Genomic DNA, 22,031 nt, shown 5'->3' with positions numbered 1-22,031 from the left:
GTTTATTTGCGGACTCTTTATCATTGATGGTTTGTAGTAGATTTAACCAGTTGTACAGTGGCTCTGACTCATAAGGCTGCATCTTCACACAGCAACTCGCAGTCCTCTTAGCTATTGTTAGGTCACAGTTAGTTTGGACTGCAGCGTTTTATGTTAGTTCACACTAAGGCTACCAGTTTTATGTATATATTTGTCATTGTTTGCCATAGTGGGAATGACATAATCTCCAGTAACACCACCATATCATTACGAGTGATTGTTACTAGGTTGTATGAGAGCTGCACTGTGCTTAATACACACCCTTAGGGCCGTTCTATAGTGCCGGGGCGTGCTACGCCGTGCGCGCGCACGGACGGCAGTTATAGATGGCTGAGGTCAACCAGCCCTTCTATACAAGGGCCGCGCGTGCGCGCATGGCAGGGAGCGGGGAGCCAACAGACAGCGGCGAAGACGGGGAAAAGATGATTTCGCGCAGCTACCGGCGCTCAAATGTATGTATGTGTGTGTATGTATGCATGCATGCATGCGTGGATGTGTGTGTGTGTGTGTATGTGTGTGTGTGTGTGTGTGTGTGTATGTATGGATGGGTGTGTGTGTATGGATGTGTGTGTGTATGGATATGTGTGTGTGTGTATGTATGTGTGTGTGTATGTGTGTGTCAATGATTGCACAAATAAAATAAAAAAATATTTAATACATTTTTTTTTTCTCTTTAAAAAATCTTATTTAGGACTTCATTCACTCACACAACCCATGCGCGCGCACGCACACACACACACACACACACACACACACACACACACACACACACACACACACACACACACACACACACACACACACTACCTGCAGCTCCCGGCTCTATAACAGGGAAAAGCATGCGGCACGTGCACGCACGTTCACATAGGCACGCGCGGCCGCATGCAGTATAGAGCGGGCCTTACCTGACAATGGCCAGGTTATCACATCAGGTGTGACACAGTTGCACGCTCGAACATTTTAAAGTGTCACTGGCGCTATTTTTGGTAGCGGTTTTATTTTAATAAATCTAATTAAAAATATATTTGTATAAGTTTACCCATGTTCTCGACATTGCATTAAAACTAGTTACTTCCACGATACCCCTTATGATTGGGTAATTAGGGTGTGCACCAATTAGAGGAACCGCTTCTCTCTGGCTACTTTTTTTTATATATAAATAAGAGACCTGTTTTTCTTTACTCAGAAGTAGCCCCAATTGACACTGTATTTTCTTTTCATTTTGACCAGTATTAATGGGTTTTAGAAGGTAAATTGTATTGATGGCAGGGAAGTCTTTTCATGGCTATCATAATGCAAAGTAAAAAAAGTATTGTAACAGAAGTCTATAGCGCATACATACTTAAATTACCATCTTTCTATCTCTTATTCATCCTAATCATGCCTACAATTGTGAAACTCTCCCATAGTTTTACGTTACATCGATATGTATCCAAGTAATATATATTACATGGGGTCTTCAAAATGTCTGCCATTGTGCACTTTCTACGACACACCATAAAACTCCTGTTTGATCAATAGTATGATAACTGATGCTCCTTTTCCTATTTTCTTATAAATCACTCATTTAGGCCTGTACAGTTCTAGGACATAGTATATGTACTATATATGTTTTTGTGCTGTTAAACCTTGTCAAAGTTCAACATAAGTCAACAATATTCCATGTAATTATTTCTATACTGTAAAGCACATAGCTAAAGAAAATGCTAATTTTGGTTATAGTAGAGAACATTAAAACAAGGTGTTTATAGAATAGTAATAATGACGCACCATCATGTGTCATTTTGTATGCCGATTCTCTGGTACTCTCGAGGCGTTGCATATTTTCCCAGATTTTCCCTGCTTCTCTCACAGAGAACTATAAAGAAACCAAGAAATAATCCACGTCTATTGATGCAAAATAAGGTAATCAGTTGATAGTCTTTTGCTATGAAGGAGGATTATCCATCAAAGCCTCCATCTCTCACAGAACCCCCTCGCCCCCATCTACCTACTGTACAGTAGAGGCAAACAGGAGTCCTTCCCCACAGCAGTGATGTGTGTGTGTGTGTGTGTGTGTGTGTGTGTGTGTGTGTGTGTGTGTGTGTGTGTGTGTGTGTGTGTGTGTGTGTGTGTGTGTGTGTGTGTGTGTGTGTGTGTGTGTGTGTGTGTGTGTGTGTGTGTGTGTTAAACTATTTCGCAGCAATCAAAGTCATGCATTCCCCAAATGCTGTAAAAGCTCATGGGCCACAAGGGGCGGACCTCAAAATAAAATTAATGAGATGCTCATGGCCATACATTTTTGCAGTCACAAGGCCCTAAGACAAAGTGGACAACCTAATGTAGGTAGGAGCCTGTGGCACATGGAGAAAAAGTGACTTGCCCAAGAAGCTTTATTATCACAGCCTTCTGTCGTGAGCTTTCCATTGCATGCTAATACAGACCAGATGTGAAAAAGACTAGTAAACAAAAAAGGATATCCAGTTGTCAGTTTGAGGGACTTAATATATACTGGTACACCATACAATCTAGTAGTAGATGGTGCACACTGAAAAGCAATATAAAATGAGCAAAATAGAAAGAAAGAAATTAAAGTACTCCTGACAGTGCATTCGCTGATATACCATTTCATAACATTCATTAATTTAAACAAAACCACGAAAATATCTACACAAAGCAGAATGCCCACCACAAAATCCCACCGTTAAAAAACAAATCACTAGCATAGGCTAAATACATCTCAATAAATCTGTAACAGGTCTGTAGACTGCGTATCCAAAACATCGGAGGTATTATCCCAGTGAGGAGTGCGAGAGGGAGATAAAGTGCATAATATAGAGGCACATTATGTATACAAATCACATTAACAATTCGAATGGTTTGCAAACCAATAAAGGGATCACGTGTTCCCGTTAAATCCCTATGATAAGGCCGCAAAGCAAGAGCAGAGAAAAACGATTAGTAAATAATGTCTGCACATACGCCCTATTTCCCATCATATGACTGTAAGCACAAATAAGCGCTTAGGCTGCGTCCTAAGAAGGGCAGACCGTGCTGACGCGTCCGCACGCTGCGCGATCAGACTGCCTAAAAGGCAGTGATCGCGTCTATACAGCGTGTGGGCGGAAGTATAGTCAAAACTGATTTCTCGCGCGATAGGGCGGTCACGTGAGCGGTTCGCCCAATGAGGGCGAACCATCTCCGTGACGTCACTGGCCTGCCCGTAGACACGCTCCGGGAGAGCGCGCGAACGGAGGCCAGGGAAAGCACCCGCTTTCCCTCAGCCTCCGCGCGCCTCCGCACGGCTGCTGTGTCTATGGACGCAGCCCAAGTGTAAGTGGAGCACAGACCAACATCAGGATAATATTAGCGCGACTCCTTGACAAAGCGCCACTTCGGCGTGAAACACAGGGGAGGTTTCTTATGGAGATTACCGGCATTTGTATGTCTTAATAAAGCCGTTTTTCATTGCATTATTTGGATGCTGCTCTAATTGTGGATTTGCTGCTTTTTCTGTTGCTGCTCCGGATTTGTTCTTTCTCATGACTCTACGCTGCATTCTAGGAGGAACACGATCGAGGGTCACATCAGTCCCTCCGCTGTCACGAGCGAGACGCTGCATTTACTGAGACGCTGCAGTTCAGGAGGCACACGATCGAGGGTCACATCAGTCCCTCCGCCGTCACGAGCGAGACACTGCAGTCCAAGAGGCACACGATCGAGGGTCACATCAGTCCCTCCGCTGTCACGAGCGAGACGCTGCATTTACTGAGACGTTGCAGCTACGGCCAACACTGCACTGCGGATTTGGAGGTTCACAACTTGGAGGGGAGATGACTTTTCCCCCACCTGCAGGACCTGACCGTAAGGGCTAGCCACGGACTCCGAACACAGACCCCCTCACGGCAAACTATTACTGAAGAGAAGACTCTTTGCCAGCATATTCCAGAGCGCAAGACAGCAGACCTTTAGGCTAAGGCCCCACTGCACGCCCCTGCACGCCCGCCTTGCGTCCTGGCGACGTGTGCACGGCACTTCACCGCGATCTGCAGGGAGCTTTTTTTAGGCGCGGGGGGCGTGGCCATGAAACAACAACAAAGCTGTAAATTACATTCAATGTCATTCATTTCACAGATGCAAAAATGTATCATAAAAATCTGACACGGAGGCACATTTTTTGGAAACCTGATATACAGTATTGCTTACCTTAATCTCAGTTTTATGCAAATAAATTACTCTTTTAATCAAGTTGCTATAAAATGTTCTAGTATAAACAAAGCTAATCAATGCAAAAAAAACCAAAAAAACGGGCACCTTCTCTGATTGGCTCCTTGGCGCATCATATGACGCGTCGCCGTATCGGAACACAATCCTGTTGTATTCCCTGCTGGCTGACGCGTCACAGTATGCAGTGAGCCAGGAAGCGGGGAGTTACCGGGACAGCTAGGGAGGAGGTAAGGGGCTGGTGAGAGACGCGCGTGCGCTGCCGGCTGCAGCAGGGACCTAGCCTTACACAATACTTCGCGCGAGTCTGGGAAAGGGGCAGAATCAGCCCCACGACATTTCCCAGATAAGCTCCGAAAACCAGCATGGAAATATCCGGAGCACAAGTAACAGTCCAACGCAAGAAATAGCAAAACCATTGGTCTCTGCAAGCAGTCAGTAATACTCACTGTCGTCTTTTAAAGGGATGCTGAAAGCAAAGTCCCTATCCGTGGACGAAATCCCTGTCTGATAGATAGCATCCCGGGGGCAGATCACACACTCCCCTCCACACTTGTTACCCAACACAATGGTGTGATTCTGTACTTGGGCACCGTCTAGTGTGGATATTTTTGTGGTTTTGTTTCAATTTAAAAATGTTGTGAAATAAATGTTACATCAACGAGGGCACTGCCAGGAATACTTTTCTTTAGCCAAGACTAAAACAAGAAAATAACATCACGTCTTTCTAACACTTACCAGTTGTTCTTCCCGAGTCACCAGGACTTTCTGTCCAAGATTATTGTTGCACCATATGGGCACATGCTCTGTGTTCACCGTCTCATCGGCAGATGCAAAAAAAGCCTCTACAGTCTTTGCAACAAGTTTTGCTCTGATAAAGCCAGCCTGGCCCTTAGGAAGAACGAAGTTGACCGCATATGGTGTGAGCTTGGAGGCATTCAGTTTCTTCCAATATCTAGAAATGTAGTGTGAAAAAACAAAGACATAACAAGAGATTCATTTTAGCCTTGTTTCTTAGCTACGGGGATTAGAGGTCACACAACTATGGCTCTAAGTACAAAGTCATGCATGAGGGTTAGTTCAATAGGCAATATACAAAATAACAACATACTTCTAATGAATAAAGTGCCAAAGTGCACTAAATCACAACTACAAAATCAACTTTTGAGTCTACAGAAGGGTTTCATCAGGACTGGAAGATACATGCATGTTCCTGAATGCCCATGTGGAAGCCTATTACATGCAGCAAAGAATCTAACCCTACAAGTTAACAAGCATTTATTGACAACACTCGGTTTTCAATGGATTACATGCTTCAAAGGGGGAAAAAAAAGACCTATTGTGTGTTTTCAAAGCTTTGTATAACTCTAGTTTTTGAATGTGCTACAGCATGTTGCAGAAAATGTCAAGTAGGAAATGTTACCTATGTTACAAAAATGTTTATTTTAAGGTAGATAAACGAGAAAACTGCTTAGATGCTTGAAAATTGGTTTTCCCAAAACAAACTGTTTTTAAACACTGACAAGACTGTAACAATGGGATTTGGGACCAAGTATACATTTTTAAAGCTTCCAGTGACTGAGCTCCAGATCAGAACCAACGCTAAAACCACACTAGCCCGTCACAAGTTTTAGATATTTGGGCATATGGTTCAACTTCCATTTAACATTTGGGTTACATTGATACCCTGACATCCAAAACCTATGCCAAACGAGGTGTACTTTATAGGAACAAATCCTCCCTAAGGACCGTTCTATACAGCATGCGGCCGCGTGTGCCTATGCTAATGCGCGTGCACGTGCCGCATGCTTTTTGTATGTATAGTGTGTTGAGTGTATGCAGTGTTGAGTGTGTTTGTGTGTATATATATGTGTGTGTGTATGTGTATGTGTATGTGTATATGTATATGGGTGTGAGTGTGTGTAATTTATTTAAAAAAAAAACATTAATAAAATGTTTATTTTGACCACACTTGTGTAGACACACAAATACACACACACATATACATGCATACATATATACACACACACACACACACACACACACACACACACACACACACACACACACACACACACATATATATACATACATTCAGAGCCGGTAGAGGCGCGAAAAGATTAATTTCTTCATCTTCACCGCTGTCTGTCGGCTCCCCGCCGTGTGCGCGCGGCCCTTGTATAGACAGGCTGACTGACGTCAGCCAACTACAATTCCGCGAGCGCGCACGGCGTAGCTTTGCGCCCGGCACTATAGAACGTGCCTAAGTCTGCTGGTCAGAAAGCGCATCGCACAGCAGATGCTAATGCCAATTATAGACTATGGGGACATTTCACACATGGCTTCTCCATTTTGGCTTTATCTTTGTTAAATAAATCATGACACGGTGCAATATGTCATGTGTTGTTGTTCATCTGAGGTTGTATTTACCTCATTTTAAGACCTGCTAAGGAACAGATGATTGTTATTATGTCCTGATATGTAAAACCATAGAATTCAAAGAGGGGGTACTTTCTTTTTCACACAACTGTATATATACTGTATAACCCTGCTCACTTCATGTAACCATGTATTTGTCATTATAAACCTGTGCCCAGGACATAATTGAAAACGAGCGGTTACTCTCAATATATTACTGCCTGGTAAAACATTTTAGAAATAAATAATAAATAGATGAGCTAATCATTTAAGGGGAGGGGGAATGTAAAGCAAACATGAGGGGAATAGGTTGGGAAGTCAAGAAGACATCCGCACTGAACTTTAACGAGAAAGACAAGCTGCTCGACTGAAAGTGTCAGACTATTATGATGGGAGAAGGTGAAGGAGGGAGTGAATCGAAGGCGAGCGTGATGTTAAGGCGGGCGTGATGTTAAGGCAGGCGTGATGTTAAGGCGGGCGTGATGTTAAGGCGGGCGTGAATAGAAGGAGGGGGATGGTAGTAAGGGGAGTCGGTGGTTGCTACAACAAAAACACATGCTATAAGCAGAGTACCTGTTGCACGTCTGTGTCTATAACACTATACTGAATAATGTTATTGGGTGAAGGTGAATAAGAGACTGTATGTAAGATGACTATGGAGTGGTCAGTTTCTGGAAAGGTGCGGTAAGGCAGAGAGCCGAGTGAACAAATTACAGAGCACGCAGCGAGACAAGTGATTGGAGCAAGAGAGAGATAATATAAGAAGAGAGTTAGTGTATGTCGGTTTGCAGTTGGATAGGCTCTTTTAAAAGCATGGGTACACGTGTGCCACGACTCAAATTATGGTACACTGTCATATCTGTGACTAGCATGGCATTCTTCCATTGGTTTAGCTAGGATCATTAATATTAATTTAGCATGATGAGTCGGACTTACAATCTTCCTGTATGTGCAAAGGCCAATGAATGGAAGGTCTTGCACTTCACGTTCTCGGGAAAGAGGCTGGAAGCATGATCCGCGATAGACCTGTTGAATGTTGCATATAAAAACTGAAGCTGTGGCCTCTTCTCTGCATACTTGATCAGAGTTGATGTTTTTCCCGTGCCTACATGAAAGAAAGCAAGTCAAGAAATCTAGACATACAATTGTAAAAATAATAAAACTAGATCAGGGATGCGCAAACTTCCTGTGCTGCTCCCCCCCCCGCCTGCTCTCCTGCTGTGTCGCGCGCCCCCTTACCTCTAATGCAGCGTCAAATGACGCTGTGGGGTCATGTGACCTGCTGCATCATTTGACGCCACGTCTCCATGGCAACGCGTGGCAAATTACACCGCGGGGTCATTTGACGCAGCGTTGGCATGGAGACGCGTCGACTCAAGCCGGGTGAGTTTCCAGAGGCCTCGCGCTCTCAGCGCGGGGCCTCTGTAACAGCGTGCCCCCCAGTCTGCACACCCCTGAACTAGATGACCTGAAATAATTACTACTGCTGAACCTCGTGTATATTTCAGCAAGTCAACAAAAAACAAAATCTCAATGTAAATGGTTGTCATACTTTAATCATCCATATTATGTTGCCATCACCTGTGGGGATACAGCAGCGCATGGTAATGCGGTCATGAAATTATCTATTAAACAAACCACACATGACCTATTCAATATGATGAGAAGAGGTCTTCCCCCTGCAGGAGAATAATGGATCTATATTAAAACCACAGAGCATTGAAGGGTTATAGTTACACCATCATGCAAACATTTTGTTCCCCTATCAGAGCCTTCCTCGAGTCTCTAAAGAAGGACCGGTTTGTGGCTGAAACATCAGCATAATGGTGTAACTGTGGCTTGGTTAATATATATTATTATTGTTATGATTTCGTTGACGTGCTGCTATTTTCACTGGCTTTGTGTTTGTGGAATCAGCCTGGGCCCACTTACAGATATAATAAATAGAGATGCTCTATGTTGGGTCACTGGTTTTAAGAAATAAGGGACAGGGACGGCGGACAGCTGATGGCAGGAATCAGTAATACGTTCCTGTGATCAAAGAAGAGCGCATGATGGATAATGTGAAGTGTGTGGTCCATCAGCATTGCTGCACATTGCAGAATATTTCACTTCATCGCTGGGTACTCGTTATAGCTTTCTTACCTGCAAAGGCCATGATTTTCACTACTTGTCCAGGAGCAATGTCATGATTAATGATCTGCTGCTGTTCATTGGTTAGATTTAAGCTGGGACGAATTCTAGAAGTTAAAAAGGAGTTGTTGTTATTATATCTGTATGCTGGTAACGACAACTCTATGGGTCGACCTATCATTTTAATCAAGATTCTTTATCCAGACGCTTGATCGATGTATATTGTGACGCCGACTAGCAGACCCACATTCAAGTTTATAGTGTAGAGAGCTTTACAAATGTCATAGGTTCCTTCAAGTGTACAATGGCAGCAGCAGCAGCTAGAAGGATATATATATATATATATATATATATCGTAAAGTTATGACAAGGGTGGAGGTAAACTCTGTAGGAAGTCTTCAAATGGATTAGTGATGGATTAGTGAAAAGATTAGCATAAATTAGCAGGAGCCACGTATACGCAGAAGTTGGATATATTTAAATTCCCATGTTCTTCTCGTCTGTTTATTTTTACACTAGCACTATTGCACTAGCAATCCTTTGCATTCCTTACTTGCACTGTTACTGTTCATTTTGATGACAGAATGCCAAATATATGGTTGGCTGTGTACGGATCTGTGTATATATAAAAATAAATGTATATAATATATATAAAAAATATAATATAAATAAATATATATAAAATATATTTATATATTATATATATATTATTTTTTTTTAGATATATAGTCCTTTAAGAATTATTACCGATATGGTGTATCTGTGCTGATTTATCTGTGTCTGGAGCACCAGGTGGGTTTCTTCAACATAGTTCATATTGGTGCATTTTGTTACAGTTTAGAAGATATATCACATTGCTGGATTTGCATATTGATCTTATTGTTCGGAACCATAGTGATGGTGGTCTCTGTACATATGTTTGCGTTTCTTATCAGTTCCCTTTATCTCTGTAGTCTGGTTAGATGTCAGTCTGTACCTGATAAACATGTTAGAGAGGATGGCAGACTGCCTGTAGGCTATAATTGGTGGTTCTGGGAAAATAATTTTCATCTCCACAGGGCATAGGTTTTAGATCTTTGATTATACTTTTGAGGTGTGGGGCGACAGGGGTCAAAGTTACAACTAGCGGTATCCGTTCTGTTTTGCGGTTTCATTTGTACGGTAGCAACCTCTCAAGACCTGCATGGCTCGTTCCACTTTTGTGCCTAATTGGAGAGCAGACTGGCCGTGAGCTGAATCTCCAGGACCAATACGGCTACTAGAACTTTGAACTTCCAGAAGCTCATAACACAATACATCAGCAGAGACTCCTACACAACCCAGGCCAATTCAGTCAGCAGTAAGTAAATCCCGTTGGGTCCCTTCCTCTGCTTCCCAGCTGTCCCACTCTGTCGCTGGCCGTGTGTGTATGTGTTATTTATTCACGGCACCACATTTCCCCCTTCTCCCACCCAATGTTTTTTTTATATACTGTATAGGTTTATTTCCTTTTGCACATCATGCGACATATCACCTGTCCTAGACCACTGAATAGACTTCTGCCAAGTGCCTACTTATCTATAGTGTGTGTGTCTCAAGTACAGATGTTTGAAAGGTTATTGCTCCCGCTGTTATGATTTTTAACCAACTCTAAACTACAGTCCAACAAATTTAGGACTTCAGAAGAACACAAAAAAAGGTAAATATTCCTGGTGCAGACATTTAACTTTATTCAATAAAACACCTGAAGCGAGTTTCTATAAATACATTCAACTCACTTATATATATATATATATATATATATAAAGACCATGATTAAAAGGAGAGAACGCACAGTTACTGGTGATAAGTGTGCATCCATGTCCTTAGGGACAATATAACTACTACTTAGCATAAAAAAAATAATACATTCATACTTACTTGGATTGTCCAAATGAAGCGCAGTTGTCCAGAAGATACAAGCAATAGTAGACATTGTAGTGAATCCTAATTAAAAAAAAAAAAAAGTGTTAAAAAGTGATGAACAAGCTGCCTTTAAATACACACCAACCTCTTCCTGCTCCCGTATCTTATATTCCCGCTCCCCTTTTGTGCAGACGAAGTACACAGGGGTACAGAGAAGAAAGAAATCCCTTAATTGGTGAACCACAGATGAAAATGCGTAATGAAGAGCTGTTTATATGAGCAGCAAGGTGCTGGTCAGCAGGACTTATGTGACGGTCAAGCCCTCACTGTCTGAGTATGTATAGTTGGTTAGTTAAAATGTACATCTTTTAATGCGTTTGTTAAAATAGGTATAGAGGTGATATGAATAATACACAATAATACACACGTAATTCAGTGATTGGAAGTACAAAATCACTATAAAAGGATTAAACCTAGGTATGGTAACTAATGTACCCGTTTAACCACAATATGACTGTTACAGAGTATCTAGTGTCTGGTCTCCTTTGTTATTTGATACAAACACAAAATCAGGAATGCTGTGTGTCTATGTGTCAGACTTGTTGCATCACCGGAGTCCTAGTGAACACTAGTTAGCAGTCTATACTATCTGCAGTGGTTGCAAGTGATCCCCATGGAATTCATCCCACACTGTTAGTGCAAGTCTCCGTGTGGCAGATATCACCACTAAGTGGAGCAAAGGGTTCTTAAAAATCTCTGATCTGTGTACCTAGCTTGTTGTAAACACGTATGTCAACACTGCAATCAGGATCGCAAGCACCCCACCTAAGCACACTAACATGTGTGCATTCCACTCATGACGAGGCAATATACATGTCTACTACCCTGGGCACCCCCTGATCACGACTGCCCTCACCCCATTGTATGCACGCACGTACACACACACACAGATTTTCACACACTTTTTTTTAGGGAACTTCTATTTTAACTCACACATCGTCTATATACCATGGTTTTGTTTCCTCTTTTCTCTATGCAGTGGAGGAAATACAAAAGGACACCATATAACATTGGTAGTGTGGGTACCTGCTGAAAGGATTTACATTGAGGTGGTTGCAGGCTTCTTATACTTATAACAAAGAAACATATATAAGAAACATATTTAAATGAACTACATTTTAATATGTATGTGCATTGGTGCTTCTGTGTTTACTGTTGTATAGTTGGTCACTTTCCCAGTAGTGCTATTAAATATATAATTCTGAAGGTTTTGAGCTGGCTAATATGTCTATGTTTAATTATGAACCCAACGGTGTTAACTATTTTTATAGTAAGTAATTGATTATACCGGTATGGCTATTTGTACTACAATAACAAGATTTTGACGAGCCAATCATAGCAGAATATTACTTTGCTGACCTGTTAGTTCTGTGTTTTACAAGAACTGCTTTAATCTCAGACCTTACATAGTTACATAGTTACGTAGTAGATGAGGTTGAAAAAAGACGTAGGTCCATCAAGTTCAACCTATGCTAAATTTAGACAACAGATACTTTATCCTATATCTATACTTAATTATTGATCCAGAGGAAGGCAATCAAAAAACCCCATTAAGGGGAAAAATTAATTCCTTCCTGACTCCAAGAATTGGCAATTGGATTAATCCCTGGATCAACGTCCTTCCCATGTATACTTATTTGGTATAACCCTGTATACCTTTCCCATCTAAAAAGATGTCCAACCTTTTTTTGAACAAATCTATTCTATCTGCCATCACAGTCTCCATTGGTAATGAATTCCACATTTTAACTGCCCTTACAGTAAAGAACCCTTTCCTTTGTTGCAGGTGAAATTAACTTTCCTCCAACCTTAAGGGATGGCCCCGAGTCTTTTGTACTGCCCGTGGGATGAATAGTTCTTTTGAAAGCTCCTTGTATTGTCACTGAATATATTTGTATATAGTTATCATATCCCCTCTCAGACGCCTCTTTTCTAATGTAAATAAATCTAATTTAGCTAGCCTCTCCTCATAAGTTAGAATGTCCATCCCCTTTATTAATTTGGTGGCTCTTCTATGCACTCTCTCTAGTTCTATAATGTCTTTTCTTAGGATTGGTGCCCAAAATTGTACTCCATATTCAAGGTGAGGTCTTACTAATGCTTTGTAAAGGGGCATAATTATGTTTACTTCCCTTCCATCCATTGCCCGTTTGATGCAAGATAAGATCTTGTTTGCCTTTGCAGCTACTGCATGAAATTGGGCACTATTGCTAAGCCTGCTGTCTACAAGCACTACTAAATCCTTTTCCATCAAGGATTCCCCCAATATATCTCCATTTAATTTGTAAGTCGCCTTTTTATTCTTGCATCCCAAATGCATAACCTTACATTTATCTGTATTAAACCTCATCTGCCATTTACCTGCCCACGTTTCCAGTCTCTCCAAGTCCTTCTGAAGAGAAATTACATCCTGCTCTGATTCTATTACCTTACACAATTTAGTATCATCAGCAAAGATGGAGACTTTGCTCTCGATCCCAACCTCAAGGTCATTAATAAACAAGTTAAAAAGCAGGGGTCCCAGTACCAATCCCTGAGGTACTCCACTGACGACTTTAGTCCAACCTGAAAAAGTTCCATTTATGACAACCCTCTGTTGTCTGTCCTTTAACCAGTTTTCAATCCAGGTGCATATATTATTACTGAGTCCAATTTTCTTTATTTTGTACACCAACCTCTTGTGTGAAACAGTATCAAAAGCCTTTGCAAAATCTAAGTAGACCACATCAACTGCATTACCCTGGTCTAAATTCCTACTTACCTCCTCAAAGAAACACATAAGGTTAGTTTGGCAAGATCTATCCTTCATAAATCCATGCTGACTATTACTAATAATTTTGTTTTCCATTAGGTATTCCTGAATATTATCCCGTATTAAACCTTCAAGTAGTTTCCCTACTATTGAAGTCAGGCTTACAGGTCTGTAATTTCCCGGTTATGATCTAGCTCCCTTTTTAAATATAGGCACCATATCTGCTTTACGCCAATCTTGTGGTACTGAGCCTGTGGAAATGAAGTCCTTGAATATTAAATATAACAGGACGCACAACGTTTGCCCAAAGCCAAAAAACAACAGCGCAAAACCTGTTGTTTTTTGTCTTTGTCTAGTGCTGTCGGAGTGCTGAGCCACCTCGTTTGATACAGCTGCAACCGCCAAATGATACGTATGTTTCTAATATTCAACACAGTATCTGCTCTATAAGGGTTTATACAATGGTGCTTTTTATATTTACCCTAGTAATTTATAGTATTAGAGGTTTATTTAGCTGCGCACTGTATTTTTTCACTTGTTTGCCCAAAGCGTTAGTGTCGAACAAAAAGATGTACCAGGAAAAAAGTATAGAGTGGATTGATAAAAACAGGTGTAACCGGTAAAAAAATAAATGCCATTAAAAAAAAACCTGGTAATTTATCAGTGAAAATGCGCAACGCTAGTCATAATAAAACCGCAAAAAATAATCTATATTCCTATGCTGACACCATGTAAAAAGAGGTGACCGAGGGACCAGAGAGCCCGCCCTGTCACACGCGTACATATTTACTTTATATAAAGCGTATTACAATGATCTTCCTTTGTTTGTATGTACGATTACCAATTGCAAGTAAAAGGGAGTAATAACACCTGTTACTGATGAGAATCTTCTGTTCTCTCATGCCATAGAGAAGTGTTGCCAGGCAGTATAAGAGCTCCGTGATTTCAACTGATCTCAAGGTCGATCTAGATTGTTGCAGGCAAGTCATAAGCCTCAGGATATCCCCCACTTCATGGGATAGAAGCACAATCACAGCCAGCACTGCCCAAGCATTCACCGTCTGCATGAGAAAAAAAAAAAAGGAGTTATGGTCTGTGTATCCTGTCATTGATGGAACACTTTAGGGTCCACGCATTCCAGGTCCACCCAACAATAAAAAAGTTCAGTTGTGTTTCATCTTGAACAGACTACATACTGCACTGATGAGCCATTATACATTGTTCTATTGGAGTAGCAACTCTACAAATGTATATGTTATCACTGCAGAGTTGGCCTTATGATCACAGCCTGGAATGTTGATATTTCGAGGTCTCTACAGAATCTACTCCCCTGAAGTTCACCGGTTGCAAGACAAAACAGGTTCACCAGAATGACGCTCTGTTCAAATTTGTACTGTATGTTTTTACAGGCTATGTTAGACCTGTTCCTTCAAAAAGGACCAGAGCATTTTCAACTTCAAAAAATATACAAATGGCCTGCGGAACTTAAGGAGGTTTCCTGGAAAGTCATAGGTTTAAAAAAAAAAAAAAAAAAAAAAAAAAAAGGCATGTACTGTAGTTCAACTATGTTACATTGAGACAACGGAGATACTCATCCTATATTTGAATTTATATTGAGCCAGGGGTAGGGAAAAACCCAGGGAAACAAGATGATGGTTTTGCAGAACTTGTACAGTATACATACTTTCTTCTTAACCATCTTTTTTATTAAATAGAAAACGTACCGTACAAAACCAACAGAATGTGCAAAGGACTTTGCAGCCTGGAGGTGAGGACACAACATATCCCTCATTCTAAAACAGGACCATGTTAGAGCAAATTATCTCAGAGAATTCAAACGCCCAAGCCTACGTTAATACGGTAATACATACATACATACATACATACATACATACATACATACATACATACAATACGGGCTACATACAAGTTGCACCACTAAGTCGCATTATTATGCAATTTACTAAAACAAACATTAAGAAAATTAAAAGATAGCAGTAGTACTATTAGTAGTAGTGGGAGCTAAGAATAGGCAACTCATATCTTAAACTAGGGGCGCATTTTGAAATTCCAAAAGAGCCATTCTGTTCGAGTTTTAAGCCCAAGTTATGCTCGTCACTAGTGAGCCTTTCCAATGTCATAGTTTCCCAAACGATCAATTTTCTAATGATAACTGCGCTGTGCACCTCCCATATAGTTGTGTTAGTACAACCAGAATCTCTATTATGGCGAACGTATACAGATAATGTATCTGCAATAGCCTCCAGGATCTGCGGTCTTTCCAAAAGTGTATCATTGAGACTTCAGTTTCCAAGCCCAAGCACCATTTCCTGCCTCTATATAAATATCTACGTATAATGGTGCACGATCAGGCCAAGTAATTTATCCTTTCAGGGTACTATTTTTGGTCGAAAAGAATATGATCCTAGAATATAATTTATGTGGGTGCGATACGCCAGGCATCTAATAATGTGAGAACCCAAGAAAACAACCTGGATATCAAGATTTGGTCAACACATATGTGGATCGGTCACGTTTTGGGAATAATATTACATTAGAGTCTCCACCATGTATCAGGGGGCTTCACAAACGGTACTGACAACAATCGGGAACAAATTATTAGAGAACTGAAATTGATTGCCATTGGGGACACACACACTGAAAAAATTGTTCCTATCTACTATTTTTGATGCAGGTTGCAATACTTTTTACCGGACAAATATTACATTAAATTATAGTGTACAGAACTATAAGGTTTCAGAAGCTCTGTACACTCATTTCATCTATGGAGAACTCCAATGTTGGTCCATTAAAAGGTATCGCAACCTTCAAAAATCTGCTTTTCTCCAGGACCAAAACAGCAAATAGAATTATAGAAACGTATTCCTACAATTTAACCAAACATGTTTTTTGACGTTTGCATTGGGTTACTTTTTGTATATGGTTTATCATTGTAAAGTGAGAACATGGTATGGTGCATGTTTCCTTCTTGGCTGATGCAAGATACGGCGAGCTTTCTTTTGCATGAAAACGTCTTACCTCTGCAGTATTTCCCAGCTCTGGCAGCCTGTGAATAATACACGCTTCAGCCTTTAAATATAAATGATGGCTCTTCAGACAGCCCAGCACTGCACTTCGGTCTGTAGTTGGGGAACATTTGTGGGTAGCAAAGTGCCTGCAGATAATTAAAAAAAAGGGCTGTAAATATAAATGAACTTTCACTGGACAGTCCCTTCTAGAAGCAAAAGACAACTAATGGCAGTGGCACATTTAATAGATTAAAATAGAAAAAAGTGTTACCTAACTTACCGTCATTTTCTTTTCCTGGGGAGTCCATCAATGGCAGTGCTCAACAATGGTAAGTTGCACCCTCCAGCTGAGATGGGACAGAAAGACACTAACTTAGGAGGAAAAGAGGGGCTGTTTATGGTCCTCCCACAGGTAGGTGTTGTCCCATCTCAGCTGGAGGGTTGAACTACTGCCATGTGGACACCCAGGAAATAGAAGTAACTGGGGTGCCTTGGAGGTGGGGAGAGGAAGACTCGTAGTTTGCTTTCTAACGCCATGAATCCATGGTGAAAAAAACTCTTTGCTGGGTTCTTACAATTCAGCTCTCGGTGATAAGACTGTAAACATTTTTTTTTTTGTCCTTTGTAAAGTCATTGCTCAAGCAGATAAACGTGGAGGCTAATAAGGGTGTGATTTACATGAATTTCAAGAGGGACCCAAGACGTGGAATAAATGTTTATATGACACAAATGAGGAAAACATTTTATTTGAATAGTGTTTGAATCTTTCCAGTTACACATAATACAAAGTTCTTGCCAGAGATGTGGGACGGATTCCCCCCAAAAAATGCAACAAGAGATAACACGACTGATTACACATCTATCCTGGGTAGAACTAGAACAGCCACGTGTAACATGCGAGAGAGCACAGCCTGCTCAGTGATGTGGAGCATGTTCGCCTTACTTTCTCTTTACAGGGCCAGCTATACCTTCTGTGCCCACACACCTGTTCTCCATCAGATAATACCCATTGGTCCAAAAGGTATGTCAAGGTGGCCCTGTCTCTAATGAGGGGGGAAGGGTGTCTCTATCCTTGCTAAGAGTAGCCTTCTTTTGGGGTGTTGTGTAGATTTCTGCAGCTGTGAGACTTTCTGCAGATTGGGGAGACTTCGCTTAACAATGGTTTGCTCCAATCCTGTGGTTAGTGACGTCATCTCCTGCCTTGTTGTTAGCCATCTGCTGCTTCTTGCTCATCAACCCTCGCAAACAGCAACATTGTATTGGACCTCACCCCACAATAACCAGGGAGTAGGTCTGTGTGTAGTTAAGCAAGTTCTTACATTTGCTTCCCAAAGGTGCAATCCCATACCATAGCCAGACAGTCAAGGGCTTTCTATAAATAATGTAAGTGTCTAATTGGCTTCTTTAGACAAATATAACTGTAGCCCATGGACCCCCACCCAATCTCACATCAGGTACCCTAGGGTGTCTCCTGCTCTGGCTACATGTCTGAGTGTGGTGCATACTTGCTGGCATCAGGAGGGCCTAAGTCTCCCGCGGTGACATGGGGGACAACAGGACAGGTTTCTAGGGTTGTGCCTTTGTTCTCCTCAATGGTGCAGCGCCTCCATCTGGTGCAGGCCCCAAGGATATGGTGTGGAATCCCTACAGCAGAATCCCCTCCCAGGGATGAGAGATTCCAGTCTCACACAGTCTCTTTATCATCAATTAGGACTCTTTATTCAAGTTCTTATCAGCAGCTTACAGCAGGTACAGCAATCAGTCTCAGCCGGCTGTCTCCCTTCAGGATGTCCCTGACGCCACACTGGGCCGAGGGCACCCAGAGTGGGTCTAGCTCTTCCCTCACCCCCTATGCAGGGTGAGAGGTATTTGGTCCACCTATGTCACTATAGGTCTATCAGCTCCACTCCTCCACTAGCTAACTCTCACTCCTGAGAGCACTGACTGACTGAACCAACAACCTTGTACTTGTCAGTAATCCACTCCTGGCTTTTCTCGTAGCCTTGCAGGGTGCTGCTGTTCTCACTAATTCCCTCTTTGCAATCAACAGCAGCTGTGTGGGCTATCACTGCAACCTAGCCTTGTACTCAGTCATTGGTGCAGTGCCCTCACACCCTCCTCCGGGGATTGGACCGCTGGCCTTTAAATACTGCATTCCCACAATCCCTCTCTGCCGAGCATAATCCTTCTTGGATGTTACCCGTGTTCTGCCACAAGCCCCTGGCTTGTTATCTCTAAGTACTAATCTCTGTGTATTGTGTTCCAGAGTTAGTTCCTGTTGTCCCTCGTGACTTCGCTGTTGATGTGTTCCAGCTCTTTGCTTCCATTCCTGTGTTCCAGTACCCTTCAGCAGCTACTATGCTGAAGCCTGTGTCCTAGCACCCCGGAGACCTGCTGAGTGCTATCTCCCTGGAGGCCGCAACCTGCTGCTTCTACCCTTAGCAGAGGTTGCTGTTTGGACCCCGTGGCCTGCTGCTGTTTCTCCCTTCACAGAGGCCAGCTTGAACTCCTGTACTGAAGCATTGGTTTTCCAGTGCTGCTTGGCGGTGTGCCCTCTCCGGTCAGCTTTCTCTCTGCTGAACTCTGGTCAGCCTTCTCCTCGCTAAGACCGGTACCATGGGCCACGGACGCCACTCACGCAGACCCCGCTCCCGCCCCGCAGCTACTATGCTGAAGCAGGAGGACCTGCTTGATTTCCTGTTGCCGATTCCTTGCTACGACTACGACAACCCGGATGTCTTCTATCCCGACCCTGGTTCGGCCATCGACTGTCTTGTCTTCTCCTACCCCGACTTTGGCTCGTCCAACGACTACGCTGACCTCTCCAGTCCCGAACCCGGCCTGTTTGATTATGAACTTCGCACTCCGGACCAATCTGCGCAGTCTAAGGTCAGTGATTTCATAACCCAACCTCAGCCCCGCGGTCCGGCCTCGGTTTGTGGTAAGCACAGTCGTAACAGTACTCAACACTAAATAGGAAATGACACTGCTCTAAGTAGCTTCAGCAGGTACCGCCCCTGTGTCTCTTGATTGGACACAGAGTCAGGTGACCAACCTTCACTGTCTCAGGGCAATGTCTGAAGCAGGGAAAATCCATGATTACTCCTGGCAAAGCGGCCCTTACACAGGGATTACTGCCAGGAGGAGAGTAGAAATATAGCCCATAAACTTACCAGGGCTACATAACCATGATATTAGCAAAGATTTGGCTCCTTTCAGTGGAAATTAATGGCAAATAAAATGTCTTGGGGATGCCTGAATAGGGGAGTGCTTGTCAAAGGGTTTACTGTTAGCCCACCCTGTTCTTATCATATCATATATAAAAGGCACATGTGACAGGTGGCCACTGAATGAAGTGTTTTCACAAGTCTCTTGTAACCTCACAAATTACAGTTAATAGAAGTACATGCGTAGGAGAAAACTAACATTTCTGCTTCCTCTAACTACTCACACTTTATTTTGAATTAAGACTTGAACTTGATTGCTCCCACTTTACAAGTCAACACAGGAATACCTTACCCACCCTGCCAGGGACAATAAAAAGACAGAGGGAGAGAGGCAGAGAGACAGAGAGGGAGACAGACAGACAGACAGACAGAGAGGGAGACAGACAGACAGACAGAGAGGCAGAGAGACAGAGAGAGAGAGACAGACAGACAGACAGAGACAGAGAGACAGACAGACAGTCAGACAGACAGTCAGACAGACAGAGGGAGAGAGGCAGAGAGACAGAGACAAACAGCTCTAGCTGTGCAAGCACTTGCTGGATACTCAAAGACAACAGTCGTAAGGGAGCTGCCAGAAGAAATCCAATCACTCGTCTTTGCGGACAAGCCCATGTGAGGGGGACCTCCCTGCCACTTTATTCCGTAGGAACCACCCAGCCCCTGCACCAAAATTGGATAGTAAGCTCTTTAAAACAGACACCCTATCTACACACTGGTGCTTACGGCCGAAAAATTTATATTTATTCAAGAACTAGCTGACTGATATACCCGGCGTTGCCCGGGATTGCAGGGGCGGGGTGTGTGAAGGGCAGGGAGGGGGGGTGCGTGAAGGGGGGGTGCGTGAAGGGGGGGTGCGTGAAGGGCAGGGAGGGGAGGGGGGGGCGTGAAGGGCAGGGAGGGGAGGGGGGGGCGTGAAGGACAGGGAGGGGAGGGGGGGCATGAAGGGCAGGGAGGGGGGGTGAAGGGCAGGGAGGGGGGGTGAAGGGCAGGGAGGGGGTGGTGAAGGGCAGGGAGGGGGGTTGAAGGGCAGGGAGGGGGGTTGAAGGGCAGGGAGGGGGGGAGTGAAGGGCAGGGAGGGGGGGGTGTTGAAGGGCAGGGAGGGGGGGGGTTGTCATGGAACAGCTGTCTGCACTTCTATTTCACCCCCCCCCCTTTTTCTCGCAGCCCTACTTGTCAGCTTATTAGTGCTAGCTGTATGTGTTTGGCTCTGTACACAAACACAGTGCTTGTGTGATAATACAGTTCCATTTCTCTACTCCCAGCAGCCTGTTGTATTAAAGATGCAACATTATTGCAGAAACTCCTGTGAGTTGCCATAGCAGCCCCAGCCTCTCTCTCAAATGGGCTAGTCTGCTCTCTCCCCCTCTGCTCTGCCCACAGATGGTCTGTCCCCAGACTATCTTACTACCCAGCATACATTGCCATTTCCTTTCCACCATTCCTCTGGACTCGTGAGTACCTTGCTGTAACCCCTGTAATGGTATTGCAAGATTATCTTTTCACCTCCCTTTACTACTAAGCACACACAGAGATATTTAGACCTACACCTCTACACAAGAGACTGTTTTTCCCTGCTTTCTCCAAATAAAGTAAGAAAAGTAACAGACCTTGTCGTGCTTGGAAAAGAGGGCGAGTTGACACTATCTGAGCTAAGTCATCACCACGTGACCCTCTGGCATCCAGAATAGGGGTGAAGGGCAGGGAGGGGGGGTGAAGGGCAGGGAGGGGGGGGCGTGAAGGGCAGGGAGGGGGGGGGGACATGAAGGGCAGAGAGGGGGGGCGTGAAGGGCAGGGAGGGGGGGCGTGAAGGGCAGGGAGGGGGGGGGCGTGAAGGGCAGGGAGGGGGGGGCGTGAAGGGCAGGGAGGGGGGGGGCGTGAAGGGCAGGGAGCGGGGGGCGTGAAGGGCAGGGAGGGGGGGGCGTGAAGGGCAGGGAGGGGGGGCGTGAAGGGCAGGGAGGGGGAGCGTGAAGAGCAGGGAGGGGGGGCGTGAAGAGCAGGGAGGGGGGGCGTGAAGGGCAGGGAGGGGGGGGCGTGAAGGGCAGGGAGGGGGGGCGTGAAGAGCAGGGGGGGCGTGAAGGGCAGGGAGGGGGGGGCGTGAAGAGCAGGGGGGGCGTGAAGGGCAGGGAGGGGGGGCGTGAAGGGCAGGGAGGGGGGGCGTGAAGGGCAGGGAGGGGGGGGGGCGTGAAGGGCAGGGAGGGGGGGGCGTGAAGGGCAGGGAGGGGGGGGGCCGTGAAGGGCAGGGAGGGGGGGGCGTGAAGGGCAGGGAGGGGGGGGCGTGAAGGGCAG

At 43.9% G+C, this 22,031-nt stretch overlaps 1 protein-coding gene across 4 annotated transcripts in view; it reads right to left on the bottom strand.

Moving 5' to 3' along the window:
- Positions 1-22,031, bottom strand: part of FBH1 (F-box DNA helicase 1) — a 64,083-nt gene that overhangs the window by 23,710 nt on the left and 18,342 nt on the right. For all 4 annotated transcript variants that reach the window (XM_075599400.1, XM_075599404.1, XM_075599403.1 and 1 more), the window contains 7 exons: positions 16,529-16,664; positions 14,360-14,550; positions 10,693-10,758; positions 8,806-8,900; positions 7,597-7,765; positions 4,981-5,197; positions 1,810-1,897 (listed from right to left, as the gene is read on the bottom strand). In XM_075599400.1, the coding sequence (XP_075455515.1) occupies positions 1,810-1,897; positions 4,981-5,197; positions 7,597-7,765; positions 8,806-8,900; positions 10,693-10,758; positions 14,360-14,550; positions 16,529-16,664 (962 nt within the window). The remainder of the gene's footprint in view (positions 1-1,809; positions 1,898-4,980; positions 5,198-7,596; positions 7,766-8,805; positions 8,901-10,692; positions 10,759-14,359; positions 14,551-16,528; positions 16,665-22,031) is intronic.

Source organism: Ascaphus truei, chromosome 5 (genome assembly GCF_040206685.1).
Source record: "Ascaphus truei isolate aAscTru1 chromosome 5, aAscTru1.hap1, whole genome shotgun sequence".
Taxonomy (NCBI): domain Eukaryota; kingdom Metazoa; phylum Chordata; class Amphibia; order Anura; family Ascaphidae; genus Ascaphus; species Ascaphus truei.
Note: the sequence above shows the minus strand (reverse complement) of the source record. Positions and strands in the feature narration are given on the sequence as shown.